The sequence below is a fragment of the Lycorma delicatula genome, chromosome 5, assembly GCF_047948215.1.
Source record: "Lycorma delicatula isolate Av1 chromosome 5, ASM4794821v1, whole genome shotgun sequence".
Classification (NCBI taxonomy): Eukaryota; Metazoa; Arthropoda; class Insecta; order Hemiptera; family Fulgoridae; genus Lycorma; species Lycorma delicatula.
The window spans coordinates 88,023,716-88,042,685 of NC_134459.1; the positions used below are offsets into that span (position 1 = coordinate 88,023,716).

The following is an 18,970-nucleotide window of genomic DNA, read 5'->3' on the forward strand; positions in this document are numbered from 1 at the left end:
ACATGAATCCATTTTCAATAAATAAAAATGCTGGTAACACTTTAAGTGTTTATTAATTGTTCACCGACAACATTTTCGACGTCAAAGAACGTACTGGGTACGTTCCTAGTAACCAGACGTGCCTGTTTAAGTAACAGATCAGTAAAGGGAAAATTTACACTTCTACACAGTAAACTGAAAGGATAGCCAGACCAAAATCCAAAGACAAGTTCTTTGAGTATTATAAAATGTCCATATCATCATTTGAAACACTACTATCCAAGGTTGAAGATGCAATCAGAGAAGGTGATACTGTAATGCGGGACTGTATAAGTGCAGAAGAAAAGCTATCGGTAACTTTAAGGTGAGTGTTAGGTTTTTACAACACAGTATTTTTACAATACTGGCGACCACCGTCGTGTCTTCGCTTATGTATGCCGTTCCGGCCTGGTGGCACTCTATCGCCATCAGGCGCAACAAGGAGAGACCAGCGAAGACGCACAGGCGTGTGCTCCTAGGTGTCCTGTCCGCATACAGTACTGTGTCCTATGCCGCCCTGTGCGTGTTATCGGGTGCACCTCCTAATCGCAATTGACCTAATCGCAAAAAAGAGGGTGGAGAGGGCACAAGGCAAGCCAGAACAAGAAGTCAGAGGTGCTGTTTATAATATCTGGCAGGAAAGATGGTCGCAGGAAGGTGTGGGTCGATGGACGAGAACCCTCATCCCCAACATCAAACCATGGTTGTCGAGAAGATTTGGTGATGTTGATCATCACCTATCGCAGTTTTTTACAGGACATGGTTCCTTCAATAACCATCTGCACAAAATAGGCAAGAGAGAAGAGCCAATTTGCAACTACTGCAACGAGATAGATGATGCTGAGCACACCTTTTTTGAGTGCAATAGGTGGGACACACTTAGACATAGTAAGGCACTCACAGGTATAACTTCAGAGACAACAATTGAATACATGATAAAGAAGAGAGTTAAACTGGAATAATATTGCTAGATTTGTTAGACAAGTCGTACTACAGAAATACTCCGATGAGAGAAGACAAGGTGTTGGCTAGAATAGCCAGAGGACTGGGTGTGTCCACCCAGTCCTATTCTTGCCTTGCCGGTGAGGTCCAACATGCTGCGGTGTGTTGGCACTGATGAGCCACCAAGGACTCCATGGGTAACAGTCAGGTAACAGCACATTGAATACCGAAAAGACCCGGCATCATGTCACGCCACATTAGGTATGGCGTGATGTCCAAAAGGGCAATACTCTCAAAAAGAGCTAACCGGTAGGCCGACCTGCCATGCCGGTATATAGCCGGTAGGTGGGGAGGCCTATTTGAGTTTAAAGACACTCCCCTGAGTGGCGTAATACCAACAAGTCGGTCCAGCCCAGGGGAGCTGAGAAAAAAAAAAAAGAAAAAAAAAGTATTTTTACAATGTAGTTTATTTTTCATAAATTACAATTATCAGTTAATTCTAAAGATTAAGGAAGGACAAAACAGAATCCTCATCTTCTTCAAACAACTGTCTATCTGTTGTTGATGGTGCCCTCGACTTGGCCGATGATGATGGTATGCTGCTGTTAACAGAGGATGGAGTTGATGTGGAAGTACTACCGCACGAATTAGGATTCGGATTGCTGTACCTCTGAATAAGTTGCATGAATTGAATTTGAAGCTGAAGTTTGTCATCTGGTTTCATCTTTTTTATGCGTGGTAACTGATACATCAAACATTTCATCTGGGTCCACACAACCAACTGCGAATGAGTGGAAGGCAATCAGTGATCAATACGAAAAAGGTCAAATTTCCTTATTGCTAGGGGAAATTGATGGCAAACGTATAAGAATTATAAGACCGTGGGTTCAGGGATTGAATATTTTTAACTACAAGAAGTTTTTTTTATTCTGGTAATGGCTGAAGTAATGGTTTACGATATTATCGTAGGATCTTTTGGTCACAAAGGAGACTGAAATATATTGAAAACAACTGAGCTAGGTAAAAACTTTTACCAACAAACTTTAAACTTGCCACGTCTGTACCTTTACCTAACGATCCGTTTGGATAACCAGTGTCCTACGTTTTTGTAGCTGACGAAGCTTTTGCTATGTGTTAAAATGTCATGAGGTTATATCCTGCAAGAAAATTGACTTGGCAAAGAGTTTATAACTACAGGCTGTCCAGAGCACTGGGTTGCGTTGAATGTAGATTTGGCATATTAACAAATAAACGGAACATTCTTCACCGACCAATCGATGTTAGTATTGATATTTCCGATATCATTATCCAAGCATGGTGTGTGCTTCACAATTTTGTAAGACACCGAAATGGTTACAATTTTGAAGACCACTCTGTCATTCCCATTACAAAGTATTCCTGCAATTGGAACAAGAGGAAAGAGTACTGAAGTTGAAACTGGAGACAATTTTAAAAGTTGCTTCTGTTCTCCTGCAGGCTCAGTGCCCTGGAAATATCGTTCTTGTACCATTGCAGCATAGAAACTTTATTGGTACAGTACAAGCTACTACTAGTAAAAACAATAATTTTGTGTCAAATTAATAATAACTGATATTGTTTTTTAGAAAGGTTGCAGATTCATAATTTTAAGGAAATGGATATGAAAGAAGTTTTAGATTACTAAATATTAATTTACACAATTCATATTCGATGCGAAACAATAATCTGACAATCCACTTTTACATCTTGAATACTTCTTCTGATTTTTTGAGAGCGTTCCAAGAGATGATATATTTTAAACAGAAATGTATGTAGGCATAATTACTATTTAATAATGATGACAGACTTAGCGTTTTATTATGGCATTTCAAAGCTAAACAATATGATTAGTTTTTTGTCGAAATCAATTTGATTGCCCCATATTCCTACAAATCATCTAGAAATCTCCACTATATGCACAGAAATGTTATCATTAATGAAAATTCTATACTCGAGTTTAACAATATTATTTCTACCTAAGAAACACAATGTAACAGTTTTATTCAATTTATTTAGTTTTATTGTGTTACCAGAGGTTTAAATAATTTCAATTACCAGCTTTTAATCGACTAGTACGGTCCAACACTACAATCTGTGCATAAATACCAATTTAATTAGGTTTTTGTAAAGCTTCAAAACCATACCTCTTTCCTAATAAAATTAGTTATTTATAATGAATCCAGTGAATAGGTTTTTGACAACTACGTAGAATCTTCAGGTCTTTTTTTTAATGAATATTCTTTCAGCCATATTTATTACGTTATTTATTCACTTAGTTCATAAATTTGCATACCTTGGATGATATCCGTAGTATATTCAGTCAAAAGATATTGCAATTAGGTTAGAGAAATTTCATTTCGAGAAATTTATTTATAAATTTTGGAAAATCGTATTAGGAAAGAGGTACGGTTTTGAAGATATTCAAAAACTTAATTAAATGGGTATTTGTGTTATTAGTGTATTTGTGGGTATTAGAATGGAGTGTTGGACCAAACTGTTCGGCAACAGTCAAGATTAGAAGCTGGTGATTGAAATTATTGAAACCTTTGTTAAGACAATTCGTTAGATCACAAGAAAAATGTTAATAACCAGCAAGAATATAATGTACCAGGTTTGGAAGCGTCATTCAGAATTACATCTGGAATTAGTGCACTAATATTACGGATTTCTTGTTCACGTCGTCAATTGCATGGTGGAGAACGTAATACCTGGCCATCCCTGAAAAGTTGTCTTTGCAAATTACATAAGAAAGGAGTTCTTTAAAATGATTTAGGCTACTATGTTTTGAAATCTGAACAGCCCTAGAAGTCTAATCCGTGTTGACCTATAATAATAATTATTATTATAACTTCCGTTTTTATTTCTTATAGCCACACTAGTGGTTCCTTGCTGCTCCTCATCGTTAATATTACAAAATGTTACACATGTTTTAAAAAATCGGTTAAAAACGTATTCCATTTACAACACATCTTACCCCCAACCCCCTTTTTTCTCCCTTTCCTTTGTTACTACAGGTAAAATGCATGCTCAAAAACCTATTTCCAGTCCGTCCATATGTTCCACTGGACGGATCGGGCTGATTTTTTTTGTTCGGAATGGCCCGTAAATATGTTATCAAGCATTGACAGACCTTCAAAGAGATTTTCCTGAAAGTGATAACCTGGGAAAGTTGCTTAATTAATGAATAAATGAGATTTTTTTGAAAATTTCTCAGAGAAGACTCAAGTTTGGGGTCCGATGACGCTATATGGCACATCTGTGGATCATTCCGAGCAGAATAAAAAAAAATAAGACCAATCAGCCCAAATGAACTGGAAGTAGGTATTTAGTCCAATTTTTTTAATATACATGATGTTTTTTCTTTTGGGTTTTTCTCAGTATCAACGTTGAATTATTCTTTTTTAAATAATTTCAAGTGATGATCTTATATAAATTTGCTTTAAACTAACTTCTAACTCTCACATTTCTTTTTTATAAAGAAATTTTGATTCTGATCGGAATATAGAAATACTCTAAATAGATCACATCGATATAAGAGAAATTATAAATATAAAAACAAATTATATGATAAAAATAAGTGTAAGTAACGTCCACATTAATTATTTAAATACATATACATTGAGTAATGTTAAAAGTAAATATAAACAATTTAAAAAACCTACTATAAAGTAATTTACACTTCAAAATCCGCAATTGAAAACTAATTTGAACACACATATTTATGTACATATTGAAAGAAATGCAGATAAATCATGTTTTTTTGTTTGTTTTTAATTGTTATTAATTAAAAATTCATCAACAGAGTAATGTTGTTTCTGTAAAAGAAAATCTTTTAATTGTATTTGTTAATAAATTGGTAGGAAGATTTATTGAATGATTCAGAAATTTATTAAAATTAGCAGTAGAAACATAATAGGTCCTTTCTCATAAGTCGAAAGTTAAACAACGAAGCTTGGTTAAACGGCTACGTTAAATGATGAAAGTGAAACGAACAATTAGTTGCACATTGTCTGATGTGGTAAAGGTGAATCTTGTTGTTTTTTAACAAAAAGTGACAATTCTTTTAAGCAAAAATTGCGCATTCATAAATATAAACATAACGATAACTTAACATATTTAATTATCTAAATACAGGTCTACATGATTCATACATATGGGCACCAGATATTGTTCTGACAGCTCATTTTTATATTTTAAATTGTTCTGATTTTTTGTGAGCCCAAGAGATGACGTACTTTATACAGGAATATATATGTAGACATAATAAATATTTAATAATAATGACAACCTTAGCGTTTTAGTAAACCGCTTCAGAACAAAATAGTATGGCTTAATTTTGTTACAAACAAAATCAGTTTGATCATCCCACGAAAACTTGTCATCTAATAAAACAACCAGAAATCTCGTTTTTTTGGAAACACAAATACTATCGTTTTCATTAATGGGAAATCTACCCTTACGATCAAAATCTACCTGAGAAACACAATGCAGCGGTTTTATCCATATTTAGAGTTAGATGTTATAATTCACCTAATGAATAAGTTTTTGAGCTATTGTCATGCATTTTCAATACCTTTGACATTTTGTATTTGTTTACTTGTATTTATTGTTAAAACAGAATGCAATTTTAAACAGAGATAGAGTGAACACTTACAAACACTTATACACAACAAAAAACAATCTACACTAATTGATAAAAATAACATTATAATCATATATAACATCAAATACTTTTACAAGATTTTACGTTGAACAGAGTGGTTTTAGTTTTATTTATTAGGAAGGAAGAATTACAACAGATTTGTATCGTCAATTATAACAAATTTTCAAAAAGGTCACCATTAGTAAAAATGCAGGCAGTCGCTCTCCTGAAAACAACATTAACAGCTTTCAACAATGTGTTGTGATGGATTTTTTACAAAATTTCTACTAACTTAATGGTTATTTCTTCCATTGAAGCATACAGAGATGTGTACAATCGGTACTTCACATATCCTCACAGAAAATAATCTAACGAGGAAAGGTCTGGACTTTTCACTGTCCAAGCAGTAGCTCCATGGTTAGCAATCCACCTGTTTTGGAATGAGCATTTAAAATTCCTTTATCTCACCATAGTTAAGAACTGCAGCTTCATCGTATTGGAAATACATTTGCATTCGCAAATCTAAAGGAAAGTCAACAACAGAAGGCAGTAGAACGTCTTCAGCAACTGACGGTATGAACTACCGTAAGATTTCCTTTGTAGAAATGCAAGTTTGCTGATGTAGAAAATTTGATTGCTGATGATAGCACACCAGCAGTGTATGAAATACCTCACTTGATTGTATCCTTTTCGGACAATTAAACAATTAAATGCATTTTTTTTTTACCAGTAATTGTTGTGTTTTCTATTGTGCATTTCATTATTGAAAGAATTGGTTTCATCGCACCAAATAATATTAGACAAGGATAATTTACAACCTATTCTGCAACGCAGGTGGTTAATTCAAACCTTCTTCCTTAATCACCAAGCATCATAGTGTGAAGAACCACAGGTTTATATGGTAACTGCATTTCTGCAGTACACTTGCTATTGAGCCATAAAATTAAGCAATTGCGCTGCTTCCCGTATGGAAGCTGTAGGATATGCTTCAAAGAAAGTCAGAATATCAATCTCAATATGTTCAGTTACAACTCTGTTCTAGCAATGTCATTTTTTCTGAAATGACCCATTATTTGTAGATTTCTAACTAATCAAACAGTTTGCAGTAAGATGGATGTCTATCAGGGTATTGCTGTACACATATGTATTTTGTTATGACACAATTGAAATGTTAGTTACTAAACTATCGTTTTGGTTTATATCATCGATCGTATAACTGTCGATAGCGAGTGAGTGTCAATAGCAAGCATAGATAGAAAAAACAACATAAGTGAAAGCATGCTGTATATGAAAGTTTTTTTCAGTTATATTAAACTATATGTAAAGTAAACTGCTGGTCATCATTGTGTATTTATTTAAAGCACTCTACATACAACATATTTCACTTTAATGTTGAATTAATTTAATTAAAAAATAAATTTCCAGGATACCCACTTTTTCATTATTATCAAACTGCATTATTAAAATAAAATATATACCAACTGATAAATAAACATAAATAAAGATTAGTAAAACTAAATTATTTATTTAATTCTTGATAAGTCAAACGACTAATGAATAAGGATAAAATATTAACAATCAATGAGGAGGATATTGTTAAATTCAAGAAATTTTTCAACAACGTAGAACAGATAATTATTTAGCATTAAAATAAATTGTATTTATTATTTTTTAAGTTTACGTTATTTAAGTTTCCATTTGTAAAATTTTACAGTTTTAAGTTTGTTAGCTCATACAACCATAAGAGCTGCATTAAAAATATCAAACAATAAAATATCTTTAAAAAAATACAGAGCCTATTATTTCAGCCACTTCAATAACTGATAAATTTACTCTTTACATCTCTTTTATTTCCAAAAATCCTACACGTTAAAAGGTTGCAATTATTGGTCCTTTTGACTGTTCATTCTACTCAGAAATTAAAAGAAATAACAGTTTAATAGTATTTTTCATGTTCCAGTAAATTTATTGCAGAAAATAAAATTTAAAAATAAATGTTTATATAGAAATAAATAATATAACCTCCAACATACAAAATCAATGAAGTTTTTACTGCGAGGATGTTTTTTTCTCACTATTTTTCAGTAAGCTAGAGAGCTAGTATTTAAGCACATCTAGCTCTTGATGAGAATATATTTTTTAATGGTAAGTTTTACCCGCAACCTCATCTCTCCAGCAAGTGAAAGTATACCATCTGCATCACCAAGAAGAAGCAGCTTTAAAATCTGGCATTCTAATAGTTTAAAGTAGGTAAAGTTGCAAAAAAGTAAATAAACTAAATGTTAAGACTGACAGGGACTATGAGCATTTTGAACATACTTTCATTCTCTTGGAATAGAGAAAAATTTTCTAAAGTGAATTTAGAACGAAAATAAATTAGCCCCCAATAGGTCTGTTTTTTACAAGTTTTTTCAGTTCTTTTCCATCCTTTTTTTACAATTTTTCCAAAATATGTTATCCTTTAATTACAATATAGACCTATAAAAATAATTTAAATTTCTTTATTAAGTTCTCCATGAAATGTGTTTTTCAAGGTAGTTTAGTCATATAACAGGTTAAGAAATTAGACTGATAAAAAATCAAACTTATTAGTCATTTTTGGATATAGTATTATTTTGTCTGCACCATCAACATTTTTGTTTTTACTATTTTATGAAAGTATCTCCTAAAGCAAAAAGATTTTTTACCTTATCCATTCCCACATTTTAATTATCTCAAGATAAATTGACACTCAAGGTCAATTAATGTTAAGACAGTTAAAACATGAGAATGATTATTAAACTAATATATTCTGTTTAACATGTATAAATTCAATTAATACTACAGAACGTTCAACTTAAAGAGGCCCCATAACTGAGTAGTTTATACTAAATGCATATTTTTGTTAAAATGCATGTATTGGTGTGAGATGGGTAAAATAATGTGGAAAATGTCAGTATGACTGGAGCTAGAATTGGGAGGACAGTTTATATTGCCTGCACATTTGAGTATTGCCAGTCTGTGTCAAGCATTGGCTTTTGATAAGGTTGCATATTTGTGTGTTGTTGTTTGATAAAATACGATTAACTATTGAAAAACGATGTACTCATGATGGAATCTTATCTAGAGATGAAATCTGATGTGTGTCAGCAAAAGTTTGAAAAAATTTGAAAAAGAAGCAACAGTGAAAAGAGTTATTCAGAAGTTGGTTAAAAAGATTTTGTGAAACAAGTTCAGTATTAGACCAGAAACATGCCTGACACAGGTCAGTCACGTTTCTGGTATAAATAAACTGGGCAGAACAATCAGACTGAGGATGGAAAAATCCAGATTCCTCACTCAAACAATAGTAGAAAATCAATTTCTCAACTATACCACTATACAAATACTTCACATACTAAACATATTTTGGATGTTTTTATTTATTTCAGAGGTAAGTAGGTTATAATAATTTGTAAGAGTTATCAACTTTAAAAAAGAAAAAATGTGTAAATAATATTATATTTTTAAAATTTCCTTTTTGTTCTTTAAAATATAGTCAGATTCACATTGTATAGCTCAAAATGGTAAATTATAATACTATATAACTAACACTACTTTAATGACAAATTTATACAGTTCTTGATTCCAGTGAATAATGCCTTCTTATAATATTCCTTACACAATACATATATAATTATAATTTATTTTATTTACATCATAAGAATAATTACAGACATAAATATTAAAAATATACCTTGTTAATTATATTTTGAGTTAGAATGTCATGTTAGACTTATAAATTATAAAAATCAGTGTAAGAATATCATCATAGGGAAAAGAATAATTTAATTCTATAAAGAATGCTTATACTACTAAACTAATAACTTCCTGAGGTAATGGGTATAACAAGCAAGATTACAATTTGTACATACAATTTGTCCAGGAATACTTTTTTTTTAATTTCTCTGCTTAGGTTTATTATGTTATTTATCAAATTTCACAAGAGCTCAACTTTATAAAAGAAAAAGTAGGACTTGACTTAACATACAATGATATGTTTAAAATGCATTAATAGAGAGCATTACATAGTGCATTCTTACACAATCTTTTTAAATTAATTGGAAGCCATGGTTTTGAAGTATGTGTTTATTTATCTACTTATTTGTCAAACATCATTAGACATTTTATACTTCCCTACGTCTTTCTGCAATTTTACGCTGTAAATTCTGCACAAACCATCTGTTTTCATTATAGTTAATGTTGGTGAATAATGATACTTGATTTACAGTTGCCTTTACATTTGTGCTAACTATACCTTGGATAAAATACTTTCTACCAGATTTAAATACTAATCCTGCTCCACTGTCACCCTGCATTACAGTGGTACCTGAAAATTAATATTACAAGTTTAATTATTTTATCTGTTAATAATTATATGAAAAATATCATTGACTGACTATAAGGTAATATACTTTAAATGATTTAAAATTGTTTAAATTTTATAGTGAGATATAAAAAAAGGCAAACCCGAAATTCTTAATATCATACAATGTCATAAAATTCAATGGATAGTTTATTTTACTCTATAACCTCTGAACAACAACCTAGTGGTTCTTAACTAACAGCTCGGGCTAGCTGTTTGTATTTTAAACCAATTTTAAATACACTAAATAAAACTGACTCAATGGCTTTAAAAACTGAAATATTAAAACGATTCACCTAGATGTAGTGGTTATAGTTTTTTTTACTATATAATATTCAGTAACCATTAATAATAGTGTTCTTCAGTTCTGTTACATTTAAAATTAAGAAGACTACACTTTGCAACCTATCTACATAGTTTTTTCACTTCTGTAACAAAATCCTGAAATTTTAGAAAGTGAATTTGTGTTTAAATAAAGAAATTTTAATTAGAGAAAAAGATACAAATTTAACTGTGTAATACCTTAAGGCATACAGGATTACTCAATTTGTTTATAAAGGAAACAAGGGAAGTAAAAATTACAAAGCAAAACAAACATTAGATGGACAAAAGAGAAAATAATATAGCAGATGTGTATTATGTTAAAATATTGCTATATTAATATATGTTGACAGATTAGTGAAATATTAAACTAATCAAATGAAGGCTAGCAAAAAAAAGTTATAACTTACAAGAGCTCAACAAAGTAATAAGACTAGTATGACTCATGAAAATTAAACCGCTCATTAAAGTACAACACTTCTTAAAATTCTTCATGGATAGCTGATTCCATTTTTCTTACCCACTGCGCTCTTTCTTTTTTTATCAGTACTTGTTTTCAGGGGCTATGTACGACACCCACTTCCTGTCTATAGCAGAAGATGATAAAAATTATTGTTGACAGGTTGTCAAAATGTAACGTCAACATTTTAATTTTATTTTTAATTATTATTGATGTATCTTCAAAATGTACAAAGTAGTATTTCTAGAGAATCTTTTCGGAGCTTGTTTTTTACCATCCCTATATAGATGGACTCCCATCCAAATACTTTGAAAGGGTATTCTGGAAACATAATCCTATAATTATGTATTCTGTAAGCAAGTAATTTTAGATTAAAAAAATAAATTATTTTTTCTTTCCGCTGATGATGAACTAATGTCCAAATACTCTCAATCAATATTTCTGTCCAAAGTTATCAAGGAACTCCAATGACACTAAGAATTTTGCAACCAAGTTCCTACCTTACAAATTCATGAAAGAAGTATTCTAAATTATACAGTTTTCAAGTGAAGTAATCCAATATATACTCCCATTAATTTGTTGATCCAGTTTATCAATCTAAAAAGTGAATGACCCAAAAGTTCTTAATCTTGAACATTCAAGCATTCATTATTAAACATTTATAGTATTTTCTCACATTTACAATATCACCATATCTATATAATCATGATGTGCCTATAAAATACAATTTACAATAAGAGACACATCGTTAAACTTACTTTTGATATACATACACTTGGATTTAAGTTTTGTTTTTAGTGGTTTTAATGTAATATCCTTCTTTCTGCAGAAATCCATTAAATCTTGAGCTGGATTACTCTTTCATTCTGTTTATTTACATGAATTAATTTTGTATAATATTTAGTTATTTACAAATAGTTATTTAGTTTCATATGTATATATTACTGCAGATTTAACCTACAATCTAACACACAAATTTTATTTATTAAATTGTATGAAGTCTCTTCCAAAAATGTAGGGATCAAGGAGAAGTGAATTACTTCATTTGCTTTTGACAATGATTATATTTCATCTCATACATTTTCTTCTAGGTTTCCAAAGCTGTTGAAAATAGTGGTTAATATTCCCTTGAGAGTTGAAGTACAATCATGGCTCACTTAGAATTTTCAATGCTTTACTGCTGTCAAGTAAAATAAATTGTTTATAGTCTCCTTGTTCATCATCACCCACTTTTACTTTATCAGTTTTCACTTCCTCATCCTTGCAATGTACTTCCTAAACAAAATTTCCAATTGTTTTTCAAATAATTATGTTCAAGCTAAACAAATAAATTATATAGTACCTCTGAATTTGAGTGAATTTGAGTGTTAATATTCTCCCACCAATTTAACACACTGGTGTCACTATAAACCACATGGCAAGAACTCCTTATTGTTAATCCCAGTTAAATGTTACCAATATGGATTTTAATCCAAACATAATCTTAGAATTAATATTTCATTTGATGTAATACTCAAAAAGTTACAATCCAATATTAGTAAATTTATTTTTAATTATTGAAAGCATTATTATTATATATGAAGCATTATTATTTACAACTGTTGAATTAATAAATTCTATTTAATTTTTTCTTTTTTGAAAACACTTGTTTGAACAAATATATTAATAATTTTTAATAAGTGGTTTTTTACTGTTATTTTCTGTTCTTTGGTGGTTGGGTTTCAGTTAACCACATATCTCAGGAACGGTCGACCTGACACTGTACAAATACTTGTTTTACATTCATACATATCATCCTCATTCATCCTCTGAAGTAATACCTTATGGTGGTTCCAGAGGCTAAACAGATAAAGAGAGAGAGGATTCATTTACCACTTCTTTAGCTTTTGCATGATCTTACATATCATTTTAATTAAAATAATTTTGTGTTTTTCCTTTTGATAAGTTGCATTTTCTCACAAATATATATTTTTTAGAAGCAAACTGTAAAATTAATTCATACCTATTTTATGTTATTTGTTAGTAACCTAATGCAGCCAGTGCAAAAACTATAGCTCATTATGTACTAACACTATACACATACTGTTGAAATGAATACTATTCCCACTTTTATAAGTTCTATTACATACAACATATGAGGGTTATTTTTTTTTTCAAGGGCCGATCGGTCACGAAATTAGAAATTAAAACTACAGTGAAAATAAAAACTTTTTTATTTGTACAAAGTACTTACATAGATATGCTATTTCTCTACATAGTCGCCACTCCGATATTTATGGTTCCGAATATTTATGGTTTTAAATTAGGATTTAATTTTAAATGTAAAATATATTTTTTTCTTTAATTACTGCCATAAGTACTTTTAAGATAAATTATTTTGGTAATGACAATTAAAAAAAAAATATTTTTTAGAAGCAAACTGTAAAATTAATTCATACCTATTTTATGTTATTTGTTAGTAACCTAATGCAGCCAGTGCAAAAACTATAGCTCATTATGTACTAACACTATACACATACTGTTGAAATGAATACTATTCCCACTTTTATAAGTTCTATTACATACAACATATGAGGGTTATTTTTTTTTTCAAGGGCCGATCGGTCACGAAATTAGAAATTAAAACTACAGTGAAAATAAAAACTTTTTTATTTGTACAAAGTACTTACATAGATATGCTATTTCTCTACATAGTCGCCACTCCGATTTAGACATTTGTTGTAGCGTGGTACCAACTTTCCAATACCCCGTCATAGAACGGAGCTGCCTATGTTTTCAGCCATGTTTCTACGCTGGTCTGCAGCTCGATGTCTGTGCAAAAATGTTGTCCTCCTAGCCAACGTTTCATGTGAGCAAAGTGGTAAAAATCGGATGGAGCCAAGTCCGGTCTGTATGATGAGTGATCAAACACTTCCCAACAAAAACGCTGCAGAAGCTTCTTTGTTACAGCTGCAATGTGCGGCTGAGCATTGTCATGGAGAAAGACAATGCCTGATGACAACATTTCTTTGTGGCTTTTTCACAAAGTTGTCTTTGTGGTAGCGTTTCACTTTGTGAAACGCTAGCTAGGAGGACGATATTTTGGCACAGACATAGAGCTACAGACCAGCGTAGAAACATAGCTGAAAACACAGGCGGCTCCGTTCTATGACGAGGGTATTGGAAGGTTGGTACCACGCTACGACAAATGTTTAAATCAGAGTGGCGACTATGTAGAGAAATAGCGTAACTATGTAAGTACTTGTTACAAATAAAAAATGTTTTATTTTCACTGTGGTTTTAATTTTGTGACCGATCGGACCTTGAAAAAAAATAAACCTCGTACAACAACCAAGTGAAAAAATATCATCTATGACACTGTTACAACTTTTTTATACTTTTAAGTCATATTACACACCCAATCATCAAGTTATGTAGATAAATTTACACATAAAAACTTAAAACATTATTCAAAGTGGACTATCAGTTCTACATACTTAGATGAACATCATCAGTATATGTATCAAGCAAAGAAATGCTGGCTTTATATTACAGAGTACAGAGTATGCAAAAATAAATATTTATAAAGCTATAAGAATAGGTTTGATAGCTATTTAATATCCGTTAACTTTGACTTATAATTAATCACTAATGAAATAAAAGAATAACTGTTATAGTTTTTCCCCTAAAGGGTTCAATGTGAGCAGTTTCATTATGCTGCACACATCCAACCAAAAGAAGAGTTCATCCCATACTTTAACCAGTATGTGTAGAGTAATGAAAGCGACAGCTGCTTCAATATGTGCCTCAAATCGGTAGATCAGTAGATAGCAGAGGCATGTATACACAAAAAATGTTTAAATCAGAGTGGCGACTATGTAGAGAAATAGCGTAACTATGTAAGTACTAGTTACAAATAAAAAATTTTTTATTTTCACTGTGGTTTTAATTTCGTGACCGATCAGACCTTGAAAAAAATAACCCTCATACATACATGTTGTACATATATTATGAGTACACATAGGTCTACATAATATTATCTTGATATTATGCAAGAGTTCCAAGTTTCAATTTAAAAGCTTTTTCATCATAGCTTTCAGTATATAAAAAAAAAAATGTTAAGTCATTTCATTAAAAAGATGAAACAAAAACCAACAGCCTTGCTGTAAATACAAATCATTTCATGTTACTGCAAAGGAACAAACAATCAAACATGGTAATTCACAATAACCATCTTTTCACAAGTGCCAAGGTTCACACCACTTATTTCAGTGATGGGGAAACATTTTTGGAAATGACCAAAGAAAAAAAATAAGATAGGTGGGCCAACAAAATTTATTAAAAAAAGTAAACACATGTACAGCTATATTTTATCTTTATCTTATATTTTATGACATATTGTTATAAAACTCAATTAATGATTGAATGACTATGAAGTGTGTGATGAATAGAACTGTGACTGTAATTCAAAATGTTTTTTAAAATCTGATTGTAACTGGGATGTGCTGACTCTAAGAAGTGAAGCTAAATGGTCATCTGTCAGTCTGTTTCTAACACTACTTTTTCAAAGTTTCATAGTAGAAAACATTTGTTCACAGACATACGATGATGCTAACATGGCAGTTATCTTCTGGAAATGAGATTTCAAATTTGAGAAACTTAATCTCAAGAGGGATTTGTAGAACTCTAATTTTGGGACATTGAGAAACAGCTGCTTCAATTCAGTATTACATTGCAACTCAGTTTGTTCAGGCTGAAATTCCAACTTCACTGTGTCGCAGTCCAAATTAAATCGCATACTGAAAATATCCAAGTCTTGTTCAATAGTTTTGAAGTCTTGAAATCTGTGTTCAAATTCATCATGGAGTCTTCTCACACTTTCCTCGTAGCTCACAAGTTTGTCATCCATTGCTGGACAGGTCTTTCTTAACTAGCTGTTTGGCAGATAGAACTTGATACATTTTAATCTCTCTGAGATGACACCAGAAATCATGGATAAATTGATTTCTTCCTTGCAGCTTAATTAATCATTCAACTTATATGACACAAAAGATCTGTGAAAAATTCAAAGTCCGAAAGCCATGCGGTATTTTCCAGCACTTCACAGACATCAAACATCTGTTTTTCACGCATGAATGAAATTATTTCCTCTTTCAGCTCCCAAACTTGCTTGAAGACACATCCTGCACTAAGTCACCTTACTTTAGTATAGTAGAGTACATCAGTGTTTTCAGACTGCATTGAGTCAAGAAACTCTCGCAATTCTGTGAGAAAGCACTGAAGATCAAATAGTATTAACAAGTTTCATAATGACATCAAGCATGTGTTTCATATCTATTGCACATTTACACAGAATGTCTTGATGTATGATACAATGAAGAAATACGACTTTGTTCTCAGAGTATGCTTAGTTAAACATGCCAACAAAACTAGTTTTCTTCCCTGACATGTTAGGTGCTCCATCAGTTGTAATATTACATATACTGGTTATGGATATTTTCAAAGTTGATAGGCTTTCTTGAAATTCATGAAAAATATCTGATGCTGTCGACCTAACTTTTAATGATCGCATGCATGTTAGTTCTTCAGTAATACAAAATTTATCATCAATACCTCTTATAAATAGTAGTAATTGAACAGTAATATTTATGTCTAGTAACAGGACAGAATTTTAACTAATTCTTGATTCTAGCTGTGACAATAGGTGTTCATCTATTGTTTCAATTCTAGAGGTAATTTTTTTTTAGACAAACTCAGTCTTAAAATTTTATATTGTTTGTGATATTTTGTGTCCTGACACAAACTAGGCGCATGTAATGCTTCACAAACTCCCCATCAGAAAGTGCTTTGTTATTTTTAGCAATATTGTATGCTACAACATAAGTAGCATGTTGTTTTTTTGGTTTTTAAAAATATTTTGCTGACCTTAGAGCTTTTTACGTAGAACTTCTGTTTTTTGTTTCAATCCATTTTCAGTCATGGCTTCATAACTGACATTGTTATGCTTAAATGTAAAGTGCAGAAAAGTTAAATTCATTATAGATTACCACTGTTACATTACAAATAAGGCACAATGGTTCATCTTTAAAAGCTGTGAAAAAGTATTTCCAAGAATACTCATCTTTAAAAACACAGTACCCTGAATCAACTTTAAATTTTTTAGTTGTCAACTTGGCAAATCAGAAACACCTCACAAAAACTCACTGCAATATAGCAAACAATAATAACTGACAAGGATATGCAAGATCAGATTGAGAACTACTGTATAACTAACTAGCCATTTACTGAAAGAATTAGGCCATTAGGCGGCGGCTGGAGTGGTGGGAATAGCAGTCTGTCGAGCACTACTCTTATGAATGCTGTGGCGCCATTCTGTGACCTACCACTGTCCGCAACCCTGCATGTAGAATGCAGGTACAGAAATTCATATGTGATACGATATGAATGTGATTTACAACATGAAATGCATGTACATGTTTGGTTGAGAGTCAGAACATGGTAAAGAATGTGTGTAGGTGGTCACTCAGAACCATGTCATGGGCTCTGGATTAGACCAGTACAGGGGCCACATCTTGTCCCTGGGCCTACTTACCCCATCACTGACTTATTGTAAGTAATTTTTCAAAAAATAATTTAACATGCACCTTCTTTGCATTTCATAATCAAATCACAATTGTACTTATGAGACTTTTTAGTTAAAATTAGATGTAGTTAACTGACCAAGCACAACATAGAATTAATTTAACACTGAATTGGTAGCACTTATTCTCCCATTCAAGTGATATTCTCCCATAAAGATATTATTTTCCATATAAAAAATCTTAGATTTTTATTCATGAAATATCTAGAAATATTTTACCATTTGATAAAGAAGCACAGAATTTATCAACAGGGATATCTTCTGGAGTAATATTCTTTGTTTGAATACAATTTTCTCTTTCAATATAAGGCAAATTTGCTGCTTTCAGTACAACTGTATTGCCACCATTCTCATCTTTACCCCATCCTGCAACCTAAAACAAAAATGAATGTGAATATTTTAGAACATCAAAGTATTTATTAATAAAATCACTATTCACTGGTAACCATGTGAACAGCTTACTTCTTTCATTAGAATGCTGGTTAACAAGGGTAAAATTTGTTTCAAAATAAAAATATAGTTATGCATAAAATCTTCATAAAATAATTCTTATTATTTTCTAGATTGTTTATAATAAGGAAATTAGTTCCTGTATTCAGATTATGTAAATAGATTATGCAATTCTGACATCAGTACTCAGAAGTTAATTTACTAGCTTTTTTAAATTTATTAACCCGCATTATTAATAAATTTTTTAACTGGTGATTTAGAGGCCAGCAGAGAGTTTTGTGGGCCTCTATAATTTTCAGAGAGTTCTGTAAATTTATTTATTTAAAAGAAGGCTTCATATCCTATTTCTTTCTAATTTGTACAGTTACATTGAAAACTTTTCTTATTTTTATGTTATGTGTTAAAAGGTAATATACTGTATCTGTTTTTTCACATGACATAAAATCTGCAATCTGTTGTTCTCTTGACCTAAGAATGAGGTTATCATCCCTGAATGTAGTGGCACAATTTCACAACATGTCTCATTACAAAAGCTAAAGTAACAACCAAATAATACTTTTACTTGAACATTATGTATTTTCTATATTTCTTATTATGTAATTATTTAATTTATTTTATTTAACATTATTAATTAAAAATTAATTTTTTAAACTCTAAAAGAATTTATGAGTATATTGCAGATATTTTTAGTTAAGCAGAGTCAAACTCAACCCCTTGAACACCTTATTAGACATCCATTAAAATAAGTGTGCCAGACAGATGAAGGGAGTTTATAAATATCTGTTGGTCAGTTTTTAAATTCCAAGATGGAAACTACCCATTTAAGATTGTGAAGACACTTGACTACATGACATGATAAGTTTATGGGAAAAATATAAAGATTTTATTTCCTTTTTAATTAAATTAAATTTTTTTTGGGTGTTTTTTTCACTCTCATAAAATTTGAAACAATACCCTGGAGTCAGTTGTCAAAAAACACACACTATATATATATATATATATATATATAGAGGTGTGTGTGTGTGTGTCTATATATATATAGATGGATATAGATAGTAGGTTGTAAAGCTAGTTTGCCATCACATGGTGCACTCTGGGTAATGCTAAATGAGCTAG

General features: G+C 31.2%; 1 protein-coding gene across 3 annotated transcripts in view; it reads right to left on the minus strand.

Annotated features, from left to right (window-relative positions):
• Positions 1 to 9,081: 9,081 nt before the first annotated feature.
• The window catches only part of LOC142325168 (modular serine protease-like), a 99,340-nt gene continuing 89,451 nt past the window's right edge, over positions 9,082 to 18,970 (minus strand). For all 3 annotated transcript variants that reach the window (XM_075366583.1, XM_075366584.1, XM_075366582.1), the window contains 2 exons: positions 17,624 to 17,777; positions 9,082 to 9,968 (listed from right to left, as the gene is read on the minus strand). In XM_075366583.1, the coding sequence (XP_075222698.1) occupies positions 9,766 to 9,968; positions 17,624 to 17,777 (357 nt within the window). In that variant the 3' untranslated portion in view covers positions 9,082 to 9,765. The remainder of the gene's footprint in view (positions 9,969 to 17,623; positions 17,778 to 18,970) is intronic.